This window comes from Gavia stellata, chromosome 13, assembly GCF_030936135.1.
Source record: "Gavia stellata isolate bGavSte3 chromosome 13, bGavSte3.hap2, whole genome shotgun sequence".
Classification (NCBI taxonomy): domain Eukaryota; kingdom Metazoa; phylum Chordata; class Aves; order Gaviiformes; family Gaviidae; genus Gavia; species Gavia stellata.
Window position 1 is genome coordinate 22593389 of NC_082606.1, and position 14683 is coordinate 22608071.

Here is a 14683-nt window from a genome sequence, read left to right on the forward strand (position 1 = left end):
CCGCTCCCTGGGGAAGAGCTCCGTAGCGTAATGACTGTGGACGCTGCGGTGCGCTGAGGTGGGGAACAGGGGGAACAGGTACTTTTTTTTAGACTTTATTTTTTCGTTTGGAAATGCAGCCTCTTGCAGTCATGCTGTCACGGTTAAAATAAGGTTTAAATTACAGGGCTGGCTGTGGCTTTTTCCCTTTCTTTCAGAATTTTTGCCAACTTGCAATTTACTTAATGAAATCCTGCTATTTCGTTTAACAGGGATATTTTTTGCAGATGTTGATTTAACCCAGCTTTATAAAATATGTGAACTGTGCAGTTTCTTTCCTATTTTTAACAATTTAAGGATTCTAGTGCAGGAACTTGACAGAGTTTATAACGTCGATAGCATTGGTTTGTTTGTACCGTGCAAATACCGGGGTTGAACGATGAGGCTTCCGCATCATCCGCAGCCCCATCAGAAATAGTCAGCAACGCTGCGATAATGAGCAAAAGTTGTCCGAGGTGGGAACTGTGTTGCTCGTAGGAGCTTTGTGAATGTATTCCTGCAGAATGTCTGACCCTGATTTTACACTCAGTTATTCTTCGGGATTCTTGCAGGGGGATTCTTTGCATCTGTGTGGATATTTTATATATATGTATGACCTGTAGGAGAATGGAGAAGAGAAACGAGTCTCTTTTAGGCTACTGACAGGCTGCCTTTTTAATGTCTAGTACCAGGTGTATTTCCCCCCAATATGCCTTGCTTTATTCTTCAAAATCAGATTCCCTTGAGGGGAGGGGAAGAATTTGACGTTTCTCTTCCAGCGCTGGGCTGTGTTCAGGGTGCGCAGTCTTGAACTCGTTAGCCATAACGAAGTGTTCACATGCTCCGTTAATCTCCCTGTCCTTGATTTACAAAGGGCCTGACCTGCTCTCCTTCCCATTTTCCTCTTGATGGGAAAGTCGTTTACTTTGGTACTTAATTTGCAGAGTTTATAACTGCAGCCTGTGCATTCCCCCCCACGAAACGTCTCGTGGAGGAGTTGCAGCCACGAGCCCTGCATAGGCCGGACCCGAAAAGGTTATTTTTAGCTTTAAATTTCAACTGTCCTGTAAGAAAGAGGAGAGCTCGTCCGAGAAAGGTGGGAGGGTTTTTAATCGGAACGAAGACCCTTCCTGCGCTCCGCTCTTACACCCGCAAATTATTTTAGCTGGGTTATATCGAACGAGAGTTCCTGGCAGTCGGGAGATGCGGAGCTAATGCTGGCAGCGTCTCTGCCGTCCGTCTCTGGCCGTGTCCGTGCTATAACTCATTAATCCTTTTTTCTCTTTGAACATCCCGAGCGAAGCTGGAGTATCGGGGTGTCTGGGATTCCTATTAGTGCAGCAGGACAGGATGTATCCCACGGAGTTGTGTGTGTATTTTGGTATTTTCCTATTTTTTTCCCCCTTTTTTATAAGAAACTGTGGGTTTTAGAAATGAAAACAAGTCCTTCTTGGCCAGGGAGGGTAATTAGCGTGAGTCACCTCCACTCTCCATGTGCAAATACAGGGTTAGGAGTTTTGTCATCTGGGAGATGACAGTGAAAATGCTTTCGGGGACTTTTGGAGGCCACGCGTCGCTGCCTCGCTGGGCTGCAGCGATGCTTGCGAACGTTGTGGATTTCGTGCAAATACATTGGTTTTCATCCCCCATCCCCTGCTTATCCCTTGCACAAATTTTCTTGCTGTTTATCTGAACTTAAATAGATTTACAGCGCCATTCCAGGGAAGAGAAAAACAACACGAGGTATGTTTGGTCTTTGGGGGTGATCTTATCCCAGGCTAGCAGAAACGCATGCCCTGTGCCGCATCTGCTCCTCTGGGTTGCTAATTTGTGGATTTTACCGAAAAAGGGCCAGGAGATCCCTCCCTGTGCATCCACCACGGCACACCAAATGGCACAAGGGCTATTATCCACCGTGTTCACGGCGGTGTAGGTCCTCCCGCAATGTGTAGGCATCCTCGCTGCTTCGGCTCTGAATGCGAGGGACCGACGACGGGGCTTAAATCCTGAGGTGCTTAAGTCATTGTTTAGTCTTTGCTTTAAGTGGGAGTAAGAGCCCATGGATGCTGGCCACGAGCAGTTGTCAGTGGAGCGAGCTGCTTGCTTGGAGTAAGGGCTGGAATAGACCCAGAAAATGTTTACACATAAATACATGAACTAGCTATCGGAAAATCTGGCGTGTGTGGGTGCACACGCATGCACGCATCCCTCTGGACGTTCCTCCCCGCCCGGCCGCAGCCATGCAGACGTGCGTGCGTGTGCGAGCCGGGGGGCAGGAGCCGTCCCCGTGCTCCCCACCAGCACCGCAGGACCCGGGGACCTGCCTCTGCCTCGCCGGCCGCCCGCCTCTGGGCTCTTCCCACAGCTGCTCCCACTGCATACGGACTCCATCCCCATTGCCTTTAATTCTTCTCCAACAGATCTGAGCCCCAGGACCTCCCCATACAGGTTTATCCTTTCAGTGTGACCAAATTGGCTTGCACACCGGGGGGATTGTTTCCTTGCAAAGGCCACGCTGGCACCCAAAATCCTTTAATTCCCTGTAAAACTTGGGCAAATCCGCCACGAGAGAGGACGTGAAGCAACCGCAGGCAGCGTGACGCGGGGTGGTGACCGTGGAGCCGTGGCTCCCCGTCTTGCGGGGCTTGCTCAGACAGCGAGTCTCGGGGAGAGCTTTATCTGGAGAAGGATCTTGGGCTTTGGCCAGTGAGAACAAAGCCTGAATTTCCATTTCGCTCTCAACCCCTGTCTGCTGCCCATATATGTGAGGGCACTGATACCGTGCTGAGAAAAAAAGCCTTTTTTAAGGATGCTGCGGGAGAATTACCAGGCGAGGGGAGGCATCAGCTGGAGCCCGTTTTGGGGAGCAGAGGATGGGTCGGGATGGGGGACCCACAGCCGGTCTGGGTACCAGCAAGCGTTCGGGATGGAAGTCCAAGGGTTTTGTTCTCCCAGCGGTCCCAGGCTTGGGGTCTCGCGGCTGCCCGGGGCCGGACTCTGCACCCAGCCGGCCAGGGAGGAGCAAAGCGGCTCATTCCCAGACCGTATGGAGAAAAACATTTGATGGACTCCTGCTCTTGGCCCCCGGGCAGCCTCCCCAGCCCGGCACTCCTCCGTCGCAGCTTGTTTTCCAGGTCGGTGATAGTTTCCTAAAGCTTTCTCAGTCCTTGATATTCGCAGTGGTATTGGCATCGAGCCGACAGACATCTGTCTCCAACGCCTCGGTCTTCTCTTGAGGATGCTGCTTGTGGCTGCGCGGCCTCCTCGCTTCAGAGAAATCAGGGTGGCCTTGGGTTTTTTCAGCCCGCTCGCTGCTTCTCACGTCGTCTGCCTCCGCTCCGAAGCCCCGCGGCTGGTTCTCAGCCGTAAATCCGATAGAGGTGCGATAGCAGGGCGAGGCTGGCTTTGGTCTCGCTCCGGAGGGAACGGCTCCGGCTGGAGCACAATTGCAGGCTCTCAAAATATATCCGACGGTGACGTTTTATTTGGTTTTGCTTTGATTTTCCACCCAGAGAAGCATCTCCGCTCGTTCTCTGGTTAGTAAAAATAGAAGAGCGCGGCAAAGCTGCCGCAGTCACAGCCTGCTTCGTTTCCCGTCTCCTGTGCAAGCTCTTAAGCCCAAGGTGTCCAGCTTTGCTGGTGGTTTTGGGGAGCAGGTTTTGCATGGCCAGCCCGGGACATCTGAAAGAGGCCTCGTGTAGGGGAACCGCTGAGCATTTGCCTTTTGGAAATGCCAAATTTTGGGTGTTACCGGAGGGAGCTGAGCTGTAATTCGGGGTTGGGGCTGTACCGAGAGCGGTGTGAGTCGGTGACGGTGTGCTGCCTGGCTGGGTGGCCTTCGCAGGACAGCCCTCTTTGTTCCGAGGTGCTCGATGCCCTTGGACTATCTAACAACCGGAGGGAAAAAAGGCCTTGGGTGCTTTTTTAATCTGCTGCTTTTCTCCAAAGGAGGTGTCTGCGTCAGGTGTCCCGTGCTGGGTTAGCGGTCCTGCTGCCGCCGGGGATGCCGGGGATGCTCCGATGCTCTTAGCCAGCAGCGGGGAGTCGGGAGGCTTGAACATCTTCAGGGGCATCTCTGCAGCCGCCTCGGCGACGTTCTCGCCAGGTCAGCGCCTGGCTTCCCGAAACAGCTCCATCACCTCCGTGTCCCCTCCACCCTGGCAGAAACACCTTCATTTAATGCCGGTGTGAACCAGGCAGGGCTTGGTTCGGCTACAGCCCGAGCCTCGCGCCTCTGATCCGGCGCCCTCCGGTAAGGCGATTCCCAGGGAGCCGAGTCCAGCATCCGATGTGCTCTGCCTGAGAGGCGTGATGGAGGCGGAAAGTGGTGTTATTCCTGTTTCTCTTCAGAGGGACGTGCTAATTAGTTTCTGCTTTTAAAATGCTTTGAAGCGCTCAGCCGAAACTCCTATGAGCGAAAACTATTATTATTTATTTATAACATTTTCCAGAGCCTCTCCTCCACCGCGGGATGCTCCCATTTGCCGCAGCTCTGGTCATTGAGCAGATTATTTCCCTCCCCGAGGGCATCAGTCGAGGTGTCTAAATTTGCCCAAAATTGCTCTGCAAAGCCAAAACAGCTTCGAAAGGGAGAAGAGCTCAGGAGGTCCCACGGGATTTGGCCAGCCCAACTTCTGCCCACCAGCCCAGCCCAAGTCGGATGTGGTTGGCGTAGCCGGGATTGCGGCAGCCGGCCCCCGGATTAATTAATAGCGAGGGCTGGCGCGGCGCCAGGCGGGAGCGGCGCGGGGAAGGGAACGTTGGACGTTGCCGCAGCGGCTGAAAGGGAAATCTGCCATCGGGTGATTTATGGGGTGATTTCTCCCGGATTCTCAGTGTTTTTCAGGCTCTGGGAATAAAAAACAAAAAGGAGACTGCATACACGGTTGTTTGGAGGAGCTGAAAACATGCGAGTTCTCGACCTAAAAATGGAAACGGGATTTTTTCTCCATTTTTTTGCCCCAGCATCCCCCACCTTCGCAGTCCTGCCCTGCAGAAGGCACTCTGGGAATGAGGCTTCCCCCTTCCTCCCGTCCGGTGGGTGCCTCGCCCAGCTGGCAGCCGGAGGCAGAGGAAAAAGCCAACCCCGGCTAGACGATGCTCGAAAGATTTTCAGGAAACCTCCCGATTTTACAGAAAACCAGCTAGTGGAAACCGTCCCCCCACCCTGTCCCTGCGTCTTTCACCAGCTCGTTTCTCTCCCCATTTTTTCGGCTGGTTGGGGCGCAGGGTGGGGACACCCACGGCTGGGCACCGGGGATGCTGCGGGTGCTCGGGGAGGTTCCGAGCATGACCCCGGGATTTTGCCGAGCTTGGACTTAACCCGGGGCTGGTTTCCAGCAGTGGAGAAGTCTCAGCCAAATTCTGGTTGATGACAGGTCTGGTGCTTTCATAATCGGCAGCCAATGTAGGTGATTACGTTTTGGGCTCCCTTTGAAGGTGTATTTACATTGTTGTGTTAACTTCTACATGCCAGGTATAAAGCGGCTACGTGCGCAGCCCGGGAACTTAAAAGCGATGTATGTGCCTGCGAAAGCTGTGAGTAAGGGAAGCTGAGATTATATGGAGGCTGTTAGACTCAAAAACAAAAAAAAAAAATCACCTAAATCTCTGCAAACACTGGCCTTTGGAAGTAGTGCATAAAAATGTCAGTGAAAAATACCTGAGTTGGGCTTTTCCACTTTCCTTACTTTCTAGGACTTTTCACCCGTGGCTGAAAAGGCCTTTGTAAACCGTGCAGGGGAGCTGGAAAAAAACCTGCTAAAATACCTTAAAACCATGTTCTGGACTGCGTATTTAATGGCCAGAGAAGCTATATTAGAAACAAACTCCTTGAATTTAGCTTGAACATAAGCTAACTGATGATGGCTTACAAATTTCTGGGCAGAACAAAACATGGTGTGTGTTTTTCTTTGAAGGATATAAAAAAATTAGCATGAGCTGATGGTTTTGCAGAGTGGTTTCTTTTATGCAGAGAAAATTGTTTTCATCCTAATTCTTGGCATTGGCTCCTGTCCTGTGTTGCTTTTGTTGCTTGGGCTGCCATGGAAATGTCCCCCTTTCCTCCCAGGCCTCTCCACGCGCCTCTTCCACCGGCTCTGTTGCCCGCCAGACCCTTTTTTGAACTAATTTAATCAATTAACCCAGTGCAAGTGTTCTTCGGAGTTAATAATCTACTGGGTTGACGAATTAAATCGGTTCATGGAAGGAGGCTGGGGAGCACCAGAGCTCTGCTCCAAGGTAAAGGCTGGAGGTGAAGGAGGAGGAAGAGGAGGAGGGGAAGGAGGAGGGGGAAGGTGCCTCCTCCGTGGTGGCAGCGAGGGCTCTTTTCGACTGTCTGCGGTGGTGTTGGGTTTTGCTGGATGAGTGAGCTGAACTGGTCTCTGTGGCTGCACAACAGCCACCTCCAACGTGAAGAACGTGCCAGGAACCGTGCTGGAGTTGGAGGAGTTGGGACCCTTTTGCGCCACAACAACGGTGACACCAGATTAATTGTAATACGAAATCACACTCTTATTTTCCAGTGGAGGTATGAGCTGGGCCGAATCTTAACGTCTCTCTCAGCGGAGCAAACCAACAGCCTGGAGAGAGTTTGATGCTCTGCGGCGTGGGGAAGGCCGAGACTGCTGACCTCAGCCATCGGCTGGGGAGCTGGTGACAGCTTTTCAGGGCCTCTCTGAATCTGGGAGCCAGTTTGTCTTGGTCAAAGCTGGGACATTAAAGGATCCTCAGCTGCTTCTGGGCCTTAAGGAAAGGAAAGTCCGGGAAGAAGCCTGTGGCTGTCCAACCTCGTGCTTGCACCCAACTGCCTTCCCCTTGCACAAGTGTGTTGTCCTTCCGTAACGCACAGCTTCTTGCTTCATTGGAGAAACCAAGAAGTGATTAGAAAAATGGACTAAACTGTCCTTGTCCTCTTCAGGACGTTCCCTGACTCTCGCTGGGGGAACAGCATGGAGAACCTCCTGCTGCCTCTGCTCCTCCGGTGTCCCCAGGGCCACCGCAGGACGGCGGCCCAGGTCCTGCCCAGCCTCCTGCCTTCGTTTGCTGGTGGGCTTGGGCTGTTGCCTTAAAGACAGATGGTGGGGACAGCCTCGGAGCGCTCCCGTGGGCTGACAGAGCGGCCGCTGGCCAAGACGTGGCTCACCCATGGTGCAGCTCCTCCAAGGGTGGGAAGGTGCCTTCAAAGCCCCACCCCACCGCTCCCAGTGAGGATGGACAGACAGGTGGTGGCCGGTTGGTGGCCCTGTGTCCCCAGGGTGTCTGCGTGGGGGAGCCCTGTGCTGGGGACGACGCTCGGCTTCTCGCCGCTCCGAACGGGCAGGCTCTCGAGCCGGGGGTGGTTGCAGCGTGGGGGCTCTTGGGGGGCCACGGTGATGCATTCCAGCTGAAACTTGTAAGGCAGAGGTATTTTAAGTATATTGGCTTAACAAAATGGTTGAGAGCTTTGCTGGGGCAGATTGACAATTAATTTTTTTTTTTTTTTTTTTTTTGCAGGGCCATAAAAATTCCATTTCTGCTGTGGAAGGTTTTAACCCCTTCCTTACCCTGGAGCTTGTTTCTAAGGGTATTAATGGGGGATTATTTTAATCGATGGCTCCCCGGTGAACTGTTAAAAGACTTTTGGGAAATGTGCCTGTTCTTTGCGCCGGGCTTTTTATCTGGACCTTGTTCACAGTGGCCTGTGTATGGCTATAACCATCCTGCTTCTACGCTCCTGTGTGTTGGGTAGTATAAGCATGTGTCTGTGCTATGGCAGAGGGGAGAAAAAAGTCTGAGCGTGTATCTAATAGTCTAAAGGATAAAACTGAAGAAGGACCTTGGGCGTTGAGACAGGATGTAACTGAGCTCCATGGCCAGACGCAGGGGTACGGGAGGGTGGGACATGAAAATGGGGTGTGGGCTGAGTCGGGGGGACACTTTTGAATAGCCCCCTTCATCTCTTCGGGTGCCCGGCTGAGAATTCGAGTCCCCATCACGTTCGGAGCAAGCGGTGATTTATTTTTTTTGTACACGCGTGGTCTTCCCTGTGCGCACCTCTTCAACATACTCTGAAAAACCCATGAGCCGGGTTTGGGGTGAGGTGGGGAGGGGGGGGCTGGCCTCACCCATTCCTCACGGGTGGCTCTGCTTGGGAAAACAACACGGCGCCGCTTGTGACCATTTCCTCAGGAGTCCGTGCAAAAATGGGAATATTCCTCAAAGCGCTGCCGCAAACTTCACTCCTCACCCCCGTTGCCTTGCGCAGCAAGATCTTACTTGCAGCCCTGTATTGTGGGGGGGTATTTGACCTGCTGAGAAGAGGTTTGGTGGCTTCGGAAGAGCCGAAGCATGAATCAGAGATATTTTAATTGTGTGTTTTGTGATCTGCCCATGTTTTCCATCCTGCTTTTAAGTGCAACATCAAGCAGTGGGATTGTGCAGCATTTTGTTTTGGAAAAAAGCATCTTTCTTTTCTCTTTTAATCCACTGCTTTGAACTTCACGGGCATAAAGCACTGTCAAAGCATAAATAATCTAAAACCTCAAGTTATTTTCTTTACCTCCACACTCTGCAGGGAGCGAAAGCAGCAGTGCTGCTAACACCGTGAGGATTTACAGTATTTGCTCTTTGCATTTATTCCCGTACCCGGATTCCTTCTGCCTGAGCCATGTGAGACTCTTTTCCCGTTAAGTTCTGGTTTTGATTCTCCGTCTTGCCTTCCTATCTTGTTTTTTTATCTCAAATTGTTTGAATTTCCTTTTGGATGGGTCTGCTGCGAGGCATCGCTGCAGCGGAGGAAACGGCGACTCGGAGGAACGAGTAAACAAGAGCCAGAGTTTCAGCCCGTCCATCAGATCGATAAAGGTGGCTTTGATGGAGGAGATAGCCCTGACGCCAGCCTAAATGTAGCTGTTAGAAGTTGTAGCTGCCTACAATGATAGTTGTTAAAAATGCGGCGTATACCATTGAGGGAGGCACTGTAGGACTAAAATATTTTTCTTTCTTCAAAAAGAAAGCTAACAAGCCTGCCTCTGTTCCAGCAGAAAGGGGGGGAAAAAAAAAAAAGAAAAGAAAAGAAAAAAAAGTGGGGTTTTTTGTCTGTGCATAAAGGGCAGCATGGAAAAAGAGGAGGAAAAAATGGAATATTTATTTAAAAGGCAGAGGACATGCTTTTCTGCCGGCTGCCCCTGCGGTCTGCTGAGTGGTAGTGGCTAATAGCTGGAGGCGAAACTAATACTTGGCAGGGGATAAGACACAGCGCAGGCCCCCTTGTATTAGGGGCTTGCTAAAGTGCTTGCTTTATGTCAGGGCTGCGAGATGAGTTCATCTTTTCAGGATTCGGTTGAGTGCGCTGGGAGATAAAAGGAGGCAAAGGAACCCACCGTGGCACGGGGAGCCGGCAAGGGGCAAGGGCGGCGGTGGATGGGGCTGGGGGAGAGGAGGGACCCTGCCGAAAGCCTTCCGGAGGCAGAGGCTTTTCGGACGAGCCTTTTAACCGTCTCCTTCGGGGTGGTTTATTTGCCTGCGGGCCACGGGCAGGTTGCTTTTGCAGCTGGTGCATGGCTTTTAAAGCCTTTCTTCAACCCTGGCCAGGAAAAGTGGGGTGGAAAGGAAACTTCCAGCTGCCTGATGTGCAGTTACCTAAAACTCACGTCCTCGCCTGTTTGAAGGAGCACGGGACATCTCCAGGAGTCCTTCGAGCTGGCAGAGCTGTCACTGCCGGGCAGGAGCTGTGACGGGGTGACGGAGATGAGAAGCACGTTGGCTTCTCCCCGATTTCACCCCCTGAGATGCGTGCATGTATGGATGGACTGAAGCCCATGCCGTAAATTGCATGGAAGCAATTTTAATAAGGCTATTTCAGATGCATGAAAGCAGGAGGTGTAAAAAAACCTTCCCCTGTTTCCAGCATGTGTGTAGATTGATGATTTTGCCAAAATATTTGCCAGTTCCTGGAAAGCAGAGGTGGCACCAGGGATGGTGGCACCTACAGCGAGATGTTCTTCTGGAATAGACACTGGTTTCCTCCTGCTCTGCTTTCCCCCGCTAGGTATGTTAATTTGCAGTAAACCATGGGAAACACCTATTTAAATGTTTATTGCTGACTGTTCCCCTAATTAATTCAGCTGATGGGGAAACAGGAGTTTTGAAGTTGTCCCGTTCTTAGTCTGTAAGGGAAATTCGGGGGCTGAGTGGTAGTTTCTAAAAAATGTAGTAACAAAGCCAAGGTACCTAATGGGCATGCAGGGCTTTGTGGAGGTTGAGAGGTTAAACAGATGCAGAGCTCCGTAATTGCTACCAGCCTCTGGGCCCGGCAGATGAAAAGCTCTGAGCTTGTCTGTAGTCCCTCAAGTGGGACAACAGCAAAATTTAGCGTTTGAGAAGAGTTTTGGAAAGGCACTAGGGGCATCTCGACTGTATGATGTGCCACAGGCAAGATGACTGTGGAAACTGGACGCTGTGGGAGGTGTATCTGCAGATGAAGCTCAGTTGCTCAGTACCTTTTCTTTCCGCTGTTGCGTCATTTATGAACGACATCTTGTTTCACCTCTTTAAAGAAAATCTGGAACTATTTGCCATAATGCGTTTTAAAGAGCAAAATGCGCTGACCATCTGCATGGTGGTGAACCAAGGGGTGTTATTAGAGAAGGTCAAAAGATTTTCGTCCATGCCAAGCTGTTGATTTCAGGGGGTTGTACAGGTGTAGCTAAGGATGGTCTTGCTTCAGTAACGTTCAATTAGATAAGACTGTTTGGGTCAGATTTGTGTTAATGCCGTAAACTTGGTTAACGTCATTTTTTGCAACTGCTGCAGAAATACTGCAAAGAGGTTCTAAAACTTTTTATTGCCAGTTTCATCACAGTTTCTGTTCTTGGTGGAGATCTTAGTGCACTACATTGGCACTAGGCAGCTGGCGGGGTTCTAAACCAGAATTACATTTGAATCTTCTCTTCCTTCCCTAAAACTTCATGTTCGCATGGCTGGTGCTTTGCAAAGCATCGTGAGATGCTTCAGGAAGAGCCAAGTCCAGTCTTCAGTATTTAATGATGTGCTTGCGTACAGCATGTCCATCATGCACTTGCCGATGAAGTCATTACCCTTTCGGAGCAAGTTGGGTTGTTCGTTGAACTCCCAGTGATCCGGATGCAGGAGGGTCATTTGAGATTGCAAAGGAAATACAGTTATTGGCCAAAGAGTAAGAATGGGGAAAAAACTTTGGGTTTGCTGATTTTTGTGCTTAGCAGAGTGCAGCATTAGGATGAGCTTATTACAGAGCGACTCCGAGTGGTTTTCACTGAAGACAGCTCAGAAGCACAGACACAGAGATCCATAGGTGTCCCACACTGCCGCAAGGGCTGTGGCTGGGGGACAGGACCTGGTCCTTGGGGAAAGAAACCCAAGTTTGCCTCACCCAGCTCCGGGATGCTGCCATTGCTCTGACCAAGGGTCTTCACCCATTTCCCTGCAGTGCAGAGCCATTAACTCTGAATTTAAGGGGCTCATCTCCCCCAGTTGTGGTCAGCAGGGCTTTTCCCGTGCCTTTAGGAGGCCCAGGACATCACCTCCTGTATTAGGTGGCATGAAGTTGTTGGCTCGCTCTTCCATGAAGATTGCCGTAAATGCAGGGAAATGGTGTTTCTTTTCCCAGTGGGGTTGAAGTGTCTGATTGCTGCGGTGTTTCCTTCCCAGTTCTGGATAAAATGCGCATCAAACCGAAAAGGGGCTGTTGGCGGCCGTGCTGGGTGCTGAAAATTATTTAAACAGATGGTGGGGGAGAAAGGGAACAATCTGGCATTTTCTGGGGGAGAAAGGGAACAATCTGGGGTGGTTTAGACCCGTGACGGGTGAAGGGGTCAGTGCAAGACGATGAGCATTGCCCACGGCAAAGGGCATCCCGCTGCCCCGCTGCCTCCCCGACTGCCCAATTGCCCCTCCTTCCCCCCATCTCCCTCCCCTTAAATTTGTATAGTTACAACTCAAGTTAAACTCTAACAAAGCCGCTTAATTCAAAGATCGTTAATGGGGAGGAGAGCCCGTTCCCCTCCAGGGTAATTTGAGCCTGAAAAGAAATGGGGCTGTAGGGCTGCGCTTGAAATCCGGTGTGTCAATAGGGTCTCTGAAGCAAAATAATGGCATCACCCCGCGTGCGAGTTAATCGGACATGATGGCACGAAGGCAGAGGGGTCAGCAGGCCGCAGGCGCGTGATATATTGTCAGAGAGCTTAATGCCGGGCACGGAGCAGGGCTGGCTCGAAGCAGAACTCCTTGCTTGAAATCCCAGGGTGTTTTTTTGTTAACCGGTGTGGTAGGAGCAGGAGTGATGTTCAGCAAGGGGTTAATTCACCCTCTTCGGGGCTCTTTTAGGGCTGAGAGTTCCCATCTTCCTTCTGGAGGCATCATAAATTCTGGAGGCGTCATAAATTAAACAGATTTCTGGCGGTCTGTGTCCCTCCCATCTTCCTTGAATGTAATTCCTAGAAAGAAGAGACATTTCTTATTGTTCTGGAGAGTTCCAGTGGCTTTGTAGGAGGACATGTATAGTTCATAGCAACTACTCCCTCGTGGCATGAAATGCCTCCCCCTGTTTCATGTTCCCCGGGGGAACATCAGCATCCCTGTCAAAGAATATTACACAGCAGAGATAACTGTCAGGTCAGTCATCCAGGCACTTCATGGACATCCTCTGTGTTTCAGCTCAACACAAGATGGCCTTTGAAAATGGGGGTACACCACCACAGCAATGCTGGAGGGGCTCGGGGACCCGCCAAGCTCAGGGGTGGCTGAGTTGCAGTGGTACAGTATCCATGCCGGCTCTTGGTGGTAGAAATGCACGTATCTTGAGTACTCAGGGTCCCGGCTGCTGGACACAGGATTGAACATTAAATTAGGGAGAGAAAGAGGCGTTGAGCTCCCATGGAGTTGGTGGGTGGCCCATTGGGTCACCAGCCTTTGCTTGAGCCTTCTTTCTTGGTAGCATTTGACATAATTGAAGACGAGCTTTGCGTTGGAGACGGACTTTGGATTGAACACGGGCTTTGGGTTGGAGACACGCTTTGGGTTGAGGACAGGCTTTGGGTTGAAGACGGACTTCGGGTTGAACACAAGTTTTGGGTTGAACACAAGTTCAGTTCCCACACGAGCAAAGCCGATGGGTGGGAAGAGCCAATTGTATACCCTCCATACCTGTCTTTTCCCAGGCAGTCACAACAAACCCTGACTCTTCCTCTGCTTTCCCCCACAGATGCCAGTACGTCGCCCGATGCCGTGAAGAGGAGCCATTGGTGCAACGTGGCCTATTGGGAGCACCGGACGCGCGTCGGCCGCCTCTACACAGTGTACGAACAGTCTGTCAGTATATTTTATGACCTACCTCAAGGAAATGGCTTCTGCCTCGGACAGCTAAACCTGGAAAACAGGAGCGAGACTGTGAGAAGGACTCGAAGTAAAATCGGCTACGGGATTTTACTTAGCAAAGAACCAGACGGTGTGTGGGCTTACAACCGCAGCGAGCATCCCATCTTCGTCAACTCCCCGACACTGGACATCCCCAACTGTAGGACTTTGATAGTGCGCAAGGTGATGCCGGGCTATTCCATCAAGGTGTTTGACTACGAGAAGTCCTGCCTCTTGCAGCACACGGCTGATCTGGATTACGCGGACGGGCCCTACGACCCGAACAGCGTGCGGATTAGCTTCGCCAAAGGCTGGGGGCCGTGTTACTCGAGACAGTTTATCACGTCGTGTCCTTGTTGGCTGGAGATTTTACTCAGTAACAATCGATAACGGTCAGCCTTTGACGAAAGGAAAAAGAAAAAAAAGACACAGACTATCCCAAATATCATCTACCTAGATTTAATATAAAGTTTTATATATTATATGAAAATATATATTATACTTGTAATTATGGAGTCATTTTTACAATGTAATTATTTATGTATGGTGCAATGTGTATATGGACAAAAAACAGAAAATGCACTTTGGCTTATATAATTCTTTCAATACAGATTTTTTTAAAAAAGAAAAATTATACAGCAAAAATAGGAGAAAGCCCTAATTTTGATGTATGGTTTTTTTGAAATATTATTAATACCCAGACAAAAAGCTAATACCAGTCACTCATTGATAATAAAGTATTCGCATTATAGGGGGGTTTTTTAATTGTCTTCTTTCCCCCCCCACCTTCCTGAAGTCCGCAGCAGCGTCTTCTCGGGCGCTCTGCAGTCGGGGGGGGTTCCAGAGGGGCCACCGCTGCCTCCCATCTCAGCCAGGACCCTTAGGAAAACAATAACTGGGTTGCTGGCTGCCTGCAGTTGTCTCCAAGAGGAGGGTAAATGAGGACAGTTCGAGAGCCAGGGAGCAAGCGGAGAAGGTGAGAGGAAAATCTCCCATAGCTGTTCGTGCTCAGGGCTCCGGGATCTCTCTGATAACACAAAACATGATGGGGACATCGTGAAGATGAGTGTGCATAGTCATGTTTCTGCTAATTGATGGGTATCAGTGCTGGTGGGAAGAGCAGAACAGGCCGTGGCCCTAAAAGCTGCCCAGTAGGACCAGTTTGCTTTATCAGCCTTGCACAGGGATTGTCTCTCTGAGCCCGGTACCTCCCGGATGTGTTGGATGGTTGAGAAACAAATGGTGATTTTGGACAGCTCATGGTTGGGTGGATCCTCAGTTGGAGACACCA

General features: G+C 50.8%; 1 protein-coding gene across 1 annotated transcript in view; it reads left to right on the plus strand.

The window, feature by feature from the left end:
• Positions 1–14105, plus strand: part of SMAD6 (SMAD family member 6) — a 46482-nt gene extending 32377 nt beyond the window's left edge. Inside the window, exon 4 of the mRNA XM_059823993.1 lies at positions 13241–14105. Within this exon, the coding sequence (XP_059679976.1) occupies positions 13241–13782 (542 nt within the window). The 3' untranslated portion in view covers positions 13783–14105. The remainder of the gene's footprint in view (positions 1–13240) is intronic.
• Positions 14106–14683: the final 578 nt, after the last annotated feature.